Source organism: Acanthisitta chloris, unplaced genomic scaffold, assembly GCF_000695815.1.
Source record: "Acanthisitta chloris isolate BGI_N310 unplaced genomic scaffold, ASM69581v1 scaffold20237, whole genome shotgun sequence".
Taxonomy (NCBI): Eukaryota; Metazoa; Chordata; class Aves; order Passeriformes; family Acanthisittidae; genus Acanthisitta; species Acanthisitta chloris.
Window position 1 is genome coordinate 12,013 of NW_008684542.1, and position 13,937 is coordinate 25,949.

Sequence of the window (13,937 nt, forward strand, 5' to 3'; positions counted from 1 at the left end):
TGAAAACTTGTGCCGTGCTTAAATGTGAGATACCTGATTCTGTGTGGAATCTTGCAGCCTGGGACTTGACATACTCAGTATTACTACGTTTGTGTGGCTAGTGGGGCACTGTGATGGCAGTGCTTTGGAAGCCTGTGTGTTTGTAAATCTGAAGTGTGTGTTAATGTGTGGGTTTTCAGGATGAAAAGTGTAAATGCTGATACTGGAAAGCACTGGCTTGTGTAGTGACTGTCTAGAGCTGCAAAGGCACCGATTTGCACAAGTGCGTTGGCAGGGATTTGAGTTTTGCATTCATTTTTGTGCCAATAAAATATTAATTCATATTTATTCTGGTCGGTTCCCAGTAGCTGACTGTACAAACTGAATTGTGTTGTTGTCGCTGCACTCAGCTGCCACATACCTTTTGAGGGCAATGTAGTCCCTTCGTGTCGATGGGAATTTTCAAAATTGAAGCATACCTAATGTTCCTTTGAAGACAATGTGAGGTACTGCATCTCTAGTTAATTAAAGTCTAATCAAATTGTTTTCTGTGTGCTTTTTATACTTCATCAGGCCTACGAATGACCTGAGATACCCAATGAGTTCAGAAAAAATGCACAGCTTAGGATGGAGACCTAAAGTGCCTTGGAAAGAAGGAATAAAGAAAACAAGTAGGACTGATGGCTTTTACAGGAGGGAGGAGGGAAAGGGGGGAATACGTGTATATTTGGTTCGTTAATGAGAAGCTAAACCAAATGAACGTAACACTTTAATTTTATATAAAATTGGCTGCTTTGTAAGTAGTGAGTTTATATGGGTTTTTTAAGGTTAATCTCAATGAAGTTGCATCATAGAATCAACCATAGAATCAACTGGGTTGGAAGAGACCTCAAAGATCATAGAGTTCAACCCTACCGTGGTTACTAGACCATGGCACTAAGTGCCAAATCATGTATTAGAATTAATCAGTTTTTGATGCTAGAAGAAGTTTTACATAAAGAATTTATAAAATTTAAATGAGATTTTTGTAATATTAAAGGTTAAAATTTTGCATAATACACTGTTAGTGTGTTATTAGTCTCATGATGTCTGTGGAATATTTGAATTTCCCTTTTATCTCTGGTCAGTTTGACTCATCAACATTCTCTTCATACTAGTTGAATGGTACAAAGAAAACTTTCACAACTGGAAAAACGTGGAGAAAGCTTTGGAGCCCTTTCCTGTGACAGAGCCATTTGCACAGCTCAGTGGTCCATAGGGTGGCACAGAACTTGAAGGACTTTTTTCTACCTCATACAGTCTTTTCTTCAAAGCCTGCAATCAAGTGTCCACACTGGACTCTTAATGTATTCAAGAGACATGGACCATGGCGAGTACAGAACCACAGTGTGGCACAACTTTGGAGTGGTTTCAGCACTTTGTATGTTGAACATGTTCATTTCAGCTTTTGGTGCAATACTCTACTGATTTTAAATAACTGTGCAGAGTGAAGATTATTTATAATTCTGTAAATTTGTGTCACAGAACTGAAATCTGCCTTAATAATTAAGAATAATTAATTGCAATTGCAGCTTTTGGGACTCAAATTTGTTTTAGTTCTGGAATCATTCATCTGTATTAGTTTGTTTTTACAGCGTAATATGTTATTTTTATCACTTCAAAGAGTTAGGTTTTATTTTTAATCAAGGGGAGAAATGTTATATTTTTTTGAGGGTATAAATCTGTTGGTAAAAGCTATAGATAAGGTCTGTCCATTTCTCTGTTGGTGCAGTATTAGCTACTGTAGAGGCTGATTAAGCTGTTACCTACTCTGTAAATTCCCTTGGCACTTTCTAAGGGGAGCAAGGGGGGAAAGGTGTCAAGAAGTAGCAAGTGTTCTCGCTGACATTTCCAGAAGTGTTTTCTTAAACTTTTGTCCTCTTTTTACTGCATTACTGAATTTTACATGTTAATTCCCTTTTCTTAACTGTAATTGTAACAAACTGGAAATACTGGAACATAGTTAACATTCCCATGAGCTTATTTCCTGTGATATGAAGGCTGTTTATGGAGAAAAAAAATTTTAAATGCTTCTTTTTCTGTGAATTGTGGATTGACAGACCTTATTCATTGCAGTGTTTCACAGGTTTTGGTTTTTTTTCCTGTAACAAATGTTTCAAAGATAAAATAATGTTTGAGTTTTAATGTAAAATTTGGAAGAAGAATTCTAGAAACATGTCAATGAAGTCTTTCTCTAAGTTGATTTAGTAATAAAAGTTCTGGCATAACTGGTTTGTCTTTAATTAAGAAAACATGCTGAAAAAGTGCATGATGGGGTGGGTTTTTTAATATTTCTTAGCTCTTCCTCTGTCCTGAAAAAATTACCATCGCTTTTTTTTGGCTTTGAGGTGACGTGGCAGAAGAGTCTGCTCCTGGTTTTATCACTTGACCTTTTGTACTTGGCATAGTTGCAGATCTTTCTGTGGCCCCTGGATAGAGCTGCAGGAGCACAGGACTGAGGTGCTGTGGTATACTCAGAATCTGCTGTGACTTCAAAAGTGCCTCAGAAACTAGGAGTTAACTCTTAAAACACAAGTGCTTCATAACACCTTCTGTGTGCTGTGTGGTGCTGTTGATGAAATGCTACTTTGGGTTGGCAAGAGTCATCCTAAAAGAAGGCTAAACAGTAAGTTTCCAGTCTTACTGTAGGGCCAGGTGTGTGTTCTAATGTCTAGGAATGTGTTATTGAAGGTGAATTTTCTGTAACAAACTGGGATAATAACACTGTACTTGAATTATGTTGCAATTACGGTTTTTGGGTTTCTGATTCTTGGTTTGGAAGTCAAAGCCTCCACTTGGGAAGGACAGAAGTTAGAGGACTTAGTGTGTATCGATCCGTAAGCACATTTGGTTTACCAGGCAGGCTGCTACGGATGACTCGCTTAAATTTCATTGTCAGAAACTTATTGCTGGTGACATTCAAATATTTTCTTGAATTTTGTATTTTTCTTGCGCTATGGCTTCCTTGCAATGTGTTTCTTTCCTTAAAATATCCTTCTTCCTGTGTTGTATTTCACAAAAGTCACTACCAGAAATAGCCCTTCTAGCTATATTTATGGCTACTGTGGCATCTGCTTTGGGTGAGACACATGTAAGTATGTGTATTTCACATCTGCTTATACTGGAATACTGGTTGTGATGTGTTTTTAGGAGTAGAGATTACAGATTACTAAAACATTATTATTTTAAACCTACATAAACTTTAATTTATTTCAGGCCTTCAAAATAGGTACAGTGTTCTTGGAACAGTAAAAATCAATTAACTTGTGGTAAGTGTTAGCAGAAATACACAGAAGAAAACAGTAGTGTGTGATTGGTTCATTGAATAGGTCTTCTGAAAGTTGTTTTGAATGTTTAGATGCTGAAGATGCAAACTTTGATATTTATGTGACTTATCAAACAAGTGATATTGTTGGGAGTGGCATTTTCAAAAGGATCAATTAATTTTTAGTGGAAGCTGTTCCAGTTGATTGAAGTGTTTTTAAGATTTAATCCTTCCAAGTATTTGAGAACTTTGATTCAGTGTTTTTTATTTTTATTTATATAAGTACATACATAATGCACATTTAAAAATATATAAATACCTATTTTTAAAAAAACCTAGAAGCCTTTTGTTTTGAGGTACTTTGCTGTCTATCAGGTTTCCTTAGCAGGGTGAGTGCTCTGGTAGGAGCATTTCTTTGACAGGGAAAAGTCTTTTTTCTGTTAAAGAAAACAACTTATTTTGCCATTAACCTTCTGGCTTCTGTAGGAAGAAAGGGACAAAGGATCAACTAGTGAACTGTCACTGTGGAGAAGTGTAATGCTTTTAGGTTTTATTTCTCACTGTTTATACTGGGAGGCATTTCTGCAGAAGGCAAAGGGGGAGTGATGTAAAATGCTGTGAGCATTGCAATCTTTCAGTCCCTTTCTCTCAAGATTTGTGTCACAGAACAAAGTGAAGTTACACCAGTAAGAAAACAAATGGTGTAAATGCATATGTCACTTAAATTGCTAAAACTTTCTAAGGGAGAAGGGCTGGCCTTTGGCAAAGGGTTTTGATCCAGCTTCTGTCATGGGCTGGGGAAGTTATGTGGGGACAGCTGTTGTTTTGCATCTCTTTTTTGGGTTACTGTTGTGAGATGGACCAGATCTTTGGGAAGCAGCTCATGAAATCCCTTGTGCCTCTGGGAAAACCAACATTGCTACCCCATTATCTTGATGTACCACACCTGCCGTTCAGTACATCCCTTGCCAGTGGCAAGTGAAAGGATTTGGAAAACACTGAAGTGTGCAGCTGAGGCAGGGCTGTCTGCAGTCGTAGAATTATAGAATGGTTTGTGTTGGAAGGGATCTTACAGATCATCTAGTGCCAACCCCCCTGCCATGGGTAGGGACACCTTCCACTAGGCCAGGTTGCTTAAAGGGCCATATAACCCAGCCTTGAACCCTTCCAGGGATGGAGCACCCACAGCTTACCCTGCGAGTTGTGGCCTGTGGGGTCTGTGGTGAGGTGAGGAGAAGGGGGGGGACTCCTCCAAGGATTTCTCTGCTCTGAACTTGGCACTTGCTTACATTTGTATGCTGCTTAGCATTAAGGGGTGTCAGCTGTGGTTGAGGCTGGTTTACATTGTCATGATGTGATGGACTAGAAAAGAGCTGTTGTTTGTCCACCCTGTACTTTACTAGGTATAGGAGAAGGATTGTGGGTAAAAAAACATGTTACTGGGTTTTCTTTTGTTCTGTTTGTGGGTTCCCCCCCCGATCCCTATTCTTTTATAACACAAACTTTTAATACAAAACCCCTCCCAAGTTCTGTTGGGCAAAAAGGTAGCTATTTTATCAAATATGCTGTATCTGAGACTGAATTGTTCTTCTCTTTTTGTTTTGCATTACTTTTAGTTTTTAGTTGCACTGCCTTTTCCATTTCCCCTGGCAAAACAAAGGTTTCTAAAAATAATAGAAGTCAGAATAACCTGTTGGTCCATAGAACTCTGATTTTTGTGGTAATGTATGAAAGCTCTTAAGTCTATAGTGTTTTGACTTCTATGCATGTCATGACACATTTGGAGTTTATCAGCACCAAAGATCACAAGATTATGTTAGCTGCATCAAGTAAGAGACACGCTTGTTAATGGATTACATTCATCATTTCTCAGCAAAACATCATGGCCAATGGCAAGGGAAAATCATGATAAGATGAGATTTTTTATCACTATGTTATTTGCACACCTCTTTATACAATGGTGTAGGTGGGGTTTTTTAACCTCTCCCTAACTGAAATTTTTGTTAGATTTTTTTGTTTCAGTCACTAAACTGCTGGCCCAGTCCTCAGCATTTTGACTTCTGAAATATAAGAAGAATAGTGATTGCTCACAAAAGACTTTTCCAAAGGTGGGACAACTTAAGGAAAAATCATCTGAAAATAAAAGGTGATAGTGAGGGGTTATGTCACTAGATATTCACAGGGCTGGCTTGGGATGAGGCTGCTCCACTTGAAAAAGGAGGGCTTTATTAAATTCCTCTATTACTGGGAAAGAGAGAAAGAGGTCTCTGACTGTTTTTCTTACTAACAGGAGGGAGCAGCAGTGAACAGTCTTGCAAAGCAACATCTGCCCCCTCACAGTGTGCAGGAAGTGTGAGTAGGGGATACTCTCACAGGTGGCTTTTCCTGGAGGCAGGGGATGTGCAAATAAACACAGACTTGAGCTGTGAGTGTGCAGCATGTGTGCTAATGTGAGCCTGCGGCTGCATCCTGCCTTTGGCCTGCAGCCACAGGAGTGTGATAGCAGTCACCTGTGCAAATAAATGCCTAATCAACAGTAGGGCCGTAAACTGTTTTTTCTTATACCTGTGCTTAGTCAGGATTTGTGACTTATACAAACACATGGAGCTTCTCCCAGTGAACATGCATCTCCCAGCAAGACCATGTTAAAGTGAGTGTGCAGATGCCTTTCCTATTCACATCTCTTGGTGGTACATCATCCCTGCAGAGAATTTGTCAGGCTTCAGACTAAAGTTCGTGAAAACTGAAGTTAATACACAGAATGCTGTAGTTCTTGTTACCCCCCAAATCATCCAGGAAGCCACGGCCAAAACACCTTTATCCTTATCGTTAAACACATGTAGGTTGTGTATTGTGCATAAATGTATGCACATAGTTCTGTGTTGTTGTTACATTCAGCTTACGGCATAATTCGTTTTGCAAAGAGTTGTCATCGGTTCATTTGTGGTGTCTGGCGCCGTAGGGCGAGTAACACGTATTTTATTTAAGTCATCAGGAACAGAGAGGGGCAGGGCGGAGGGGGAGGGACTGCATTAGAGGGATCAGGTGGGAAAGGGCAGCACGGCAGCCGAAATAGCTCAGTTGGGAGAGCGTTAGACTGAAGATCTAAAGGTCCCTGGTTCGATCCCGGGTTTCGGCAGAAGCGGTTTCCTGTTTTTCTTTTTTTCCTTTTTTTTTTTTTTGGCCTGCCCGGGAGGTGGCGAGCGGCTCCCATGTGTGCTGCAGCCACGCTCGGGGCGCCGAACCGGCTCGCTGCCCCCAGAATTGCTTTATTGAGTTGATACCGACCGTGTGGGTCGTCACACACAGTTTTGTGAGCGCTCAGGTCACATCGTACATGTCATTGGAGACGGTGGGGCGCGGTAGCTCTGTTAATATCCCCACGTGAATCACCTTGCCAGCTTTTCCAATGCTAGGCATGAAATTTCTTCTTTTCCTTAGCTGTCGAGGAGGCATTTCTGACAGTGAGGACCAGGGTAGAGATGCCTTTGGAGCACAGGTAAAGATGTGCATGTGAGACTTCCCAGGTGTCAGCATGACACGTGGGTACAACTCTGCAGAACCTGCTGCACAGCCTATGGCAGCCGAGCCACAGGCTTTGGTATGCCTGGTCACACGTGTGGCACGTGTGGGAAAAATCCACGCAGAAGCGATTTGGGAAGGGAAATGGCTCTCAAGCCTCCCCACCCTCTCCTCCAGTGCTTGGTGCTGCAGAGTTGAGAAGGACACGCTGCAAAGCAAGCCCTGGACTCGCAGAAATGCTGCACAGCTCTCACCTGCCCAACACTGTGTGTACCCATCATCCTCCCTGGCACCAGGGATTGTGGAACCACAGAATCAGAAACGGAGAATATCTCTAGTCTCAAGGGACCCATAAGGATCATTGAGTCTATCTCCCTGCTCCTTGCAGGACGACCTAACCCTAAACAAAGCTTTGCCACACTCCCACCTGTCCTTGGGCACAAGTGCTTTGGGTTACAGCTGCCAGTTTGTACTGGGACAGGGTCAGGGGCTCCAGTTTGTGCTGGGTTGGGGCCCAGTCTGAAGTGGGTGTGGGCCCAGCAGTCCAGTTTATACTGGGATAGGGTGCAGTCTATGCTGGGAGTATTTGCCTTCCAGTTTCCCTTTTCAGACTGTCTCAGCTTAAGCTTTTTATTTAGGATGGAAGAACTGAGAGCAGAAAGCTTCATTCCTGTGCCTTCTCTGCCCTCCACTGCCTCCCACTATTGATGACAGGAGGGACAACAGCAGAGCAAGTGAAACTGCAGGGTGAGGAACAGATGACCGGGAGGGTAGGGGCAGGGAGGGAGAGAGGCTCGCCAGAGGACTGGCACAGAGACAAGGATTTGGGATTGCTTTTTGCCAAAATCTGGGGCAGAGGTCAAAATTCTTGGACCTCACTATTCCTCTGTTGTCAACAAATGGCTGAAACTACTTCTGGTTCACAGAAAGCCAAAGGAATAGCTTCTAGGCTAGGAACTCTGATAATTAACGTCACCTAGTCTTTACGATTCATCTGTTTCCTCCTGATCCTTTCTTTACTTACAAGATGGGAAAAGTCACTTGGATTTTCCTGAAGCGTGTTTTTAAGGAGAACATCTGATTTTCATTTGAAAATATGAAGAGGCACCACTTTTACCCTTTGATAACTTTTACCTATTATATCTGTTAAACCTTTTCTCTGTTAGATCAGAGATCTTCGTGGTACCTGGCATTTGGTCATCATGAAGCTGTCAAGTCAGCACCCAGCTGTGTTCTGATAAACTAAAGAAATCTATCTCTTGGAGTCTCTATTTAAGACACTTTCTCCTTGCTTTCAGATAATTTTTTTGTAACCTTTTAAATATACTGACACCAGAACAATACACAGAAAAAAAGACTTTCAGTACTGGTGTCATCAGTGCAAAGCATAGCAGTAAAGCAGCTCCTTACCTCTCTGTTCACGATGTTTCATCTATTCATGAAAAGCTATCACTGGTCCTTTCCTCGTCGCAGCATCACATTGAGCATTGATGTTGAATTGCTTGTCCGATACAAGGAGCACTCACCTGCTGCTGAATATCCTATTAGTACAAACAGGAGTAGTGTTACTTAGATCCCTACTAATAAGACAGATAAGAGATAACTGCTTATATTATTATTATATTATTTTTTTTAAGCTTTCAAAAGAACATTAAGACTGCACACCTGAGTACTCAGGGATAGAAGGCGACATTAAAATGATCACTTGTGACTTCTCAGATGTACTTTTGCACTCGTGATATCAAACATAAATACTTTCTTTTTGCAAAAAACTTTTAAATATTCATCAAAGACTTTAATGGTGCTTTAGGGAATTAGGAAGTTACTAATTTCCTTCTGATGTGCAATCAAAGAGGCAAAAGAGAGAATGACTGTTCAGTTCTCAGCATTTTTTATGCTGCTGAATAAAAGAGAGTCATGGAGGAGGTTTGGGTATCAGACCTGTGGCTTTGCTTGGCTGGTGCCCTAGCACCTTGAGAGCCAGCTCTTTCCATGGTATGCTTGCTGTGGAGGGACCAGCCCCACTTGGTGCAGACACTGTCCAGCTGGTGCTGCTCAGCTGGGGGAGCAGGATGTGGCCCCAAGTTTGCTTGTATGCAGTGGTCTGGCCATACCCTGTCAGTGCTGCTCTGGACGTTTGCTCCCCTCTGCCACTGAGTTTCTAGAGGACCAGGAACGGTGTGGATCACTCTTGTCCTCTCAAGCTGTCTGATTTTTAGCAGGAGTCCCCAGGCACATGAATGTATGACAAGTATGTGCTGTGGCAGTGTCTGAAATTTCTATTTTTAAGCTAAGGATATTACCTGTAATAGCAATTCCATTCTCAGAGGTTTTGTGACGTTAAACAGAAATTCTGTGGAACACTGAAATACTAATTGTGATAGCCATGGGGACACTGAGAAGAAAAGCTCATTTTTGTTTGGTATGAGATTTGGATTGCACACACTGAGTAAGGCCTAGGGTCTTGTGTGAAAGAAGGGGATAAAATTAAGAGATAATCTTAATTCTGGTATTTTTTAACTTCTGTCTGTTTGATTTTGCAGACTTGATGCAGTTTTCTATTGTGATTTGGCACGTTTTGGGAAAATAAACCCAAGTGTTGCTGCTTTATTGCTTGTCACAAAATATTCAGGCATTTTTCATTCAACTGTATCTTCTTTACACAGTCTTTTTATTAACATTGCTGCTTTCTAGGTTTCTTCTTGCCAGCAAACCTTTCTATTTGTTTTTCTATCAGCTTCTTCCCTCAAGACGAACACAATGCTAGGATGCAAATCCAGGCCACTTCAATGTCTGTCTAACTAAGCCTCAACATTTTAGTCACAAAGTTCCTTCTCTGCACCTGGGAAACTTCTCTGCCACTACAGATATGGTTACATATGTTTTTAAAATGTTCATCAAATAGAGAAGTTGATACCTCACTGGGATTCAGAGGAAAAATTACATTTTACGATGCTGTTTCAGCCTTATGTATATAGTCAAAATCTGGTGGATTTAGTTCATGTGCTTTTGTCCTTGACCATTCTTGGCTACTGTTTTACATGAATGAAAACTGGGACAGAAGGAACAGCTCAGTGAGAAGTGTATCCCATCTTCTAGCTCTGCTGCAGTCTGCAACAATTTGCAGTCACAGAACATGACAAATAATGAAGAAGCATAAAGATTGACACACGAAATTGGCAGCACAAGGAAAGCTTGAGTAATACAGTGTACAGATTGATAGGGTACTTGCACAACAGTCTTGTTGTTGAGGAAAGAAAACTGACATAAGACAGTGAATTTGTCTTTAACTCAGGTTGAATTCCTGGCTGCATTCCTCATGTGTATTTTCCATGAGACCTGAGCAGATTGCTCTTCTCTGAGTTGCTCTTCTGTTCTTACAATATGTGAATATGTTGCAGCATATTGGTTTTCAGGAAAAGAAGTCCACAAATTAGAAGGGGACTGGATATATAACTTAACTATGAGAAGCCAGGAACTGATGAGACTGTTCATATGAAGAGCAATTTTGTGCAAGGACAGGACCATGAGATCTTCAGAGCTGCTTTGGCATGACTTTTCCCTCATTCTCCCCGACACAGGGCAGGGAGACGAAGGGTAAGTGGTGGAAGGGCAGTAGCTTTTGCTGAGAGATCCCTAAGACATACATTTGCTAGGAGATTTAGGAAACCTAGAACATGCACAGGTGTCTGGCTGGAAGCCTCTTCTGCAGGTTTCCTTATAGAATTATCTTTCTTCTTGTTATCTCTGGAGTTACTGTCTGTCATTATGAGTTATCATGTGGTTTATTTAATCTTTCTATTGATATATTGGTTTCTACATAAGTTTATGTGTAGAATGTTTTATTTTGACCAAAATTCTTTCCAGAATTCCAAAGGCTAAATACTTTTCTGGCTTGATGCTAATCTGTGCTTGACTACAGTAGAAGGAGCCTGAGAAACAATACTGTCATTGAGAAAAAAATGTGAACCCACTGCCTGCTTACTACTCAGGAATTCTGTATTACACATGTGAATTGTGTTTAGTGATTTCTTTGCCTGTACCTTTGGGTATTCTTTTTCTTTATTTTCTCTCTTGCCACAAAAATATGTGAATGTACTAATTCCAAAGATGCGTTGGCATCCATATGGTTATTTCTTTTGCCAGCCTTTGATGGCAGGCTGAGAAGTGTGCTATTGGGAGTGACTCTGAGCATGAATCCAGACGACAAGGTAGCTGAAATACTGTTTTCCTGTACTTTCTGTGTAAATATTTTAACTAGTAAATTTAACACAGTTTCAGGTGTGGTAGCCTGACCCAATAGCTCAGATATGTAGTGTGGTGTATTGACCCTGGCTGGATGTCAGGTGCCCACCAAAGCTACTCTGTCACTCCCCTCCTCAGATGGATAGAGAAGAGAGAATATAGTAAAAAGCTTGGGGGTTGAGGTAAGGACAGGGAGAGATCACTCACCAATTATGATTATAGGACAAACAGACATGACTTGGGGAAATTAGTTTAATTTATTACCAGTCAAATCAGAGTTGGGTAATGAGAAATAAAGTTGAACCTTAAAAACACCTTCCTCTCACCTCTCCCTCCTTCCTGGGCTTAGCTTCACTCCCAAATTCTTTACCTTCTCCCCACCAGCAGTGCAAGGGGATGGGGAATGGGGGTTCTGGTCAACTGATCACATGTTGTCTCTGCAGCTCCTTCTGCCTCATGGGGAGGACTCCACACTCTGCTCTTGCTCTGGCGTGGGGTCCCTCCCATGGGAGACAGTTCTCCATGAATTTCTCCAATGTGAGTCCTTCCCACAAGCTGCAGTTTTACATGAACTGCTCCAGCATGGGTCCCTTCCATAGGGTGCAGTTCTTCAGGAGCACACTGCTCCAGTGTGGGTCCCTGCAGGCTCACAAGTCCTGCCAACACACCTACTTCAGCACAGGCTTCTCTCTCCACAGGTCCTGCCAGGAGCCTGCCCCAGCATGGACTTCCCATAGGGTCATAGCCTCCCTCAGGTATCCACCTGCTCTGGTGTGGAGTCTGCCATGGGCTGCAGGTGGGTCTCTGCTCCCCTGTGGGCCTCCATGGGCTACTTATTTTTTGAGACATAGTAGAACTCTACAGTAAATAAAAAGTAATTCAGGATGCTGTTTTGTAAACTGGTGTAGTGCTGATATTTCACAGCCCCAACAACAGCTCCTTTATATGATTTAACTTGTGATTGTCATGTGAAAAATGGGGAAAATGCGGGAGCTTCTCAACAGAGACACACTAAGGAAAAGGCAGTGCCTGCTGTTTTCCCAATGACTAATTGAAACACAACTGTCTTTTTCTGATTTTGCTCAGTGGCTTCCTCATGGTGTATCATGCAGCAGTGGATGACCAGCAATGCTGGCGACACAGTGACATTAGGATGTGGGATCTGTCTGTCCTTCTCTGTCTGTCTGGGTGCTCCCCCTCAGCCAGGGAAGGCTCTCTTAAAATTCTGATGCATTACCAAGGACCAGAGGCTAGTGGTACCTCTATACTAAGACTACATGTTGTAGCCTGCTCCCAGTTTTGGAAAATTATGTAGTTGTGATGGAGAGAAATAATCATAATAAAAGCTACACATGCCACTTTTCTACTCACAGTTTTCTTTCCCCTGCACACTAAGAAATTTCCGTGTTATCCTCTGCCTGCTATGTCTTTCTACACACTCCAGCTTCTTTGAAAATGACATTTCTCCTTCCTCATATACTACATTACAAGCACGTTTCCTTGCCTTACCTTGTCTTGCCTACCTCAGTACCTTCCCTTTCTCTGTGCTTACTCTTTCTGTCTCATATAGGGTCTCAAATGGCAGTAGGCACATTCCTATAGCTGTCTGAACTGAAACAGCTTTGATTATAATGGCTGCTTGGACACATATTTTACATATTTTATAGACATCACTTCAGGGTTTTAATCAGTTAACTGAATCCTATCTGTGTGTTTTGATCTTATTTTGGTGATGCTGGTAACAGTGTGTTAACTTTAATTGCTTTCAGATAGTATGTTGGTAACTTTGGTACAAGACATTGTCTAACTCAGATTCAAAGGCTGATCCTTCCTGCACCAGAGGTGTGTATACAGGTGGTGAGCAGTATGGAGATGAGTGTTGTTTAGAGGGTTTTTGAGTCAGTGCTTCCATTTATAGCTCCTGAGCTTCTTCAAGTTATTTTTTTCAGCAACTATTCACACTTTTTGTCTTTTTCACATATCAGGAGCAGTAAACAAAAGCCAGTTCCAGGTAAATTGAATCCAAAGCAAGATGAGTTGAACCCCATTTCAGACTACATGTTATTGCTAATTCACTTTGTGCCTTCATCAATGAGATAGAATAATATTTCAGTTTGTCTGACAAAAAATAAGGTTTTGATATAAAGATCTGAGAACCTGAAAGTGCTGATGCAGTGTGGGTGAACTCTTTAGCTGTGTGATGGCAATCATCTGCTGCATAGATCATAGACTTCTTGTGCCAGAATGGTGTGGTTGAATATCCATGGAAATGTTGACAACCATGGCTGTTTTCATGATACATGCTTACCAAAATGGCTAAACAACAGAGGTGTGGAGGGGAAGGCAGTGAAAGCTTTCAGTGAAGCAGGGGGAGTTGCTTGTTTTATTTAGTATGGTGGACTTGAACTAACAGCTATTGCTTCAGACTCACAGAATCACTAATCACTATCTTATTTTGATTTATTAATTTTGCTCCTCTAGCACACAGGAGTTGCATTGTGGGCAAGAATTGCTGCATACTAGAAGCTTTTTAAAGTTGTTTTGTCAATGTCCTGAACAGAACCACTTGCATGCATGTCTGGTGTGTGTATTGATCTCACAGGCTGCCTCCTGCCAGGTGGGTAATAAATGCTCGGCTGTGACAGTTCTGAAAGTCTAACAACCAGATGAGCTCCAAAAGAACCTCTGGTGTAATAATGGGAAGAGGATTAGAGGGCAAATAAGGACCACTCACCCTTTAAAAACAATTAAATAATTTATTTTGCATGCAAAAAGGCTATTAGGAAAGGGAACCCTTCTCCACTTGCCACTCATATTTTCAGTACAAGCACTGGAGTTCTGCAGTGGGCAGGTGGAGTCTCAATCCCAAACTTATACTACCACGCTT

At 41.5% G+C, this 13,937-nt stretch overlaps 1 protein-coding gene and 1 non-coding gene across 2 annotated transcripts in view; both read left to right on the plus strand.

Annotated features, from left to right (window-relative positions):
- The window catches only part of TGDS (TDP-glucose 4,6-dehydratase), a gene marked incomplete at its 5' end in the record, with an annotated part of 12,389 nt that extends 10,952 nt beyond the window's left edge, over positions 1 to 1,437 (plus strand). Inside the window, 2 exons of the mRNA XM_009079393.1 lie at positions 553 to 650; positions 1,137 to 1,437. Coding sequence (XP_009077641.1) covers positions 553 to 650; positions 1,137 to 1,237 — 199 coding nt within the window. The remainder of the gene's footprint in view (positions 1 to 552; positions 651 to 1,136) is intronic.
- Positions 1,438 to 6,349: 4,912 nt separating this feature from the next.
- TRNAF-GAA lies at positions 6,350 to 6,422 on the plus strand. The gene has a single exon. It is a non-coding gene; the product is annotated as a tRNA-Phe (tRNA).
- The last annotated feature ends 7,515 nt before the right edge of the window (positions 6,423 to 13,937 follow it).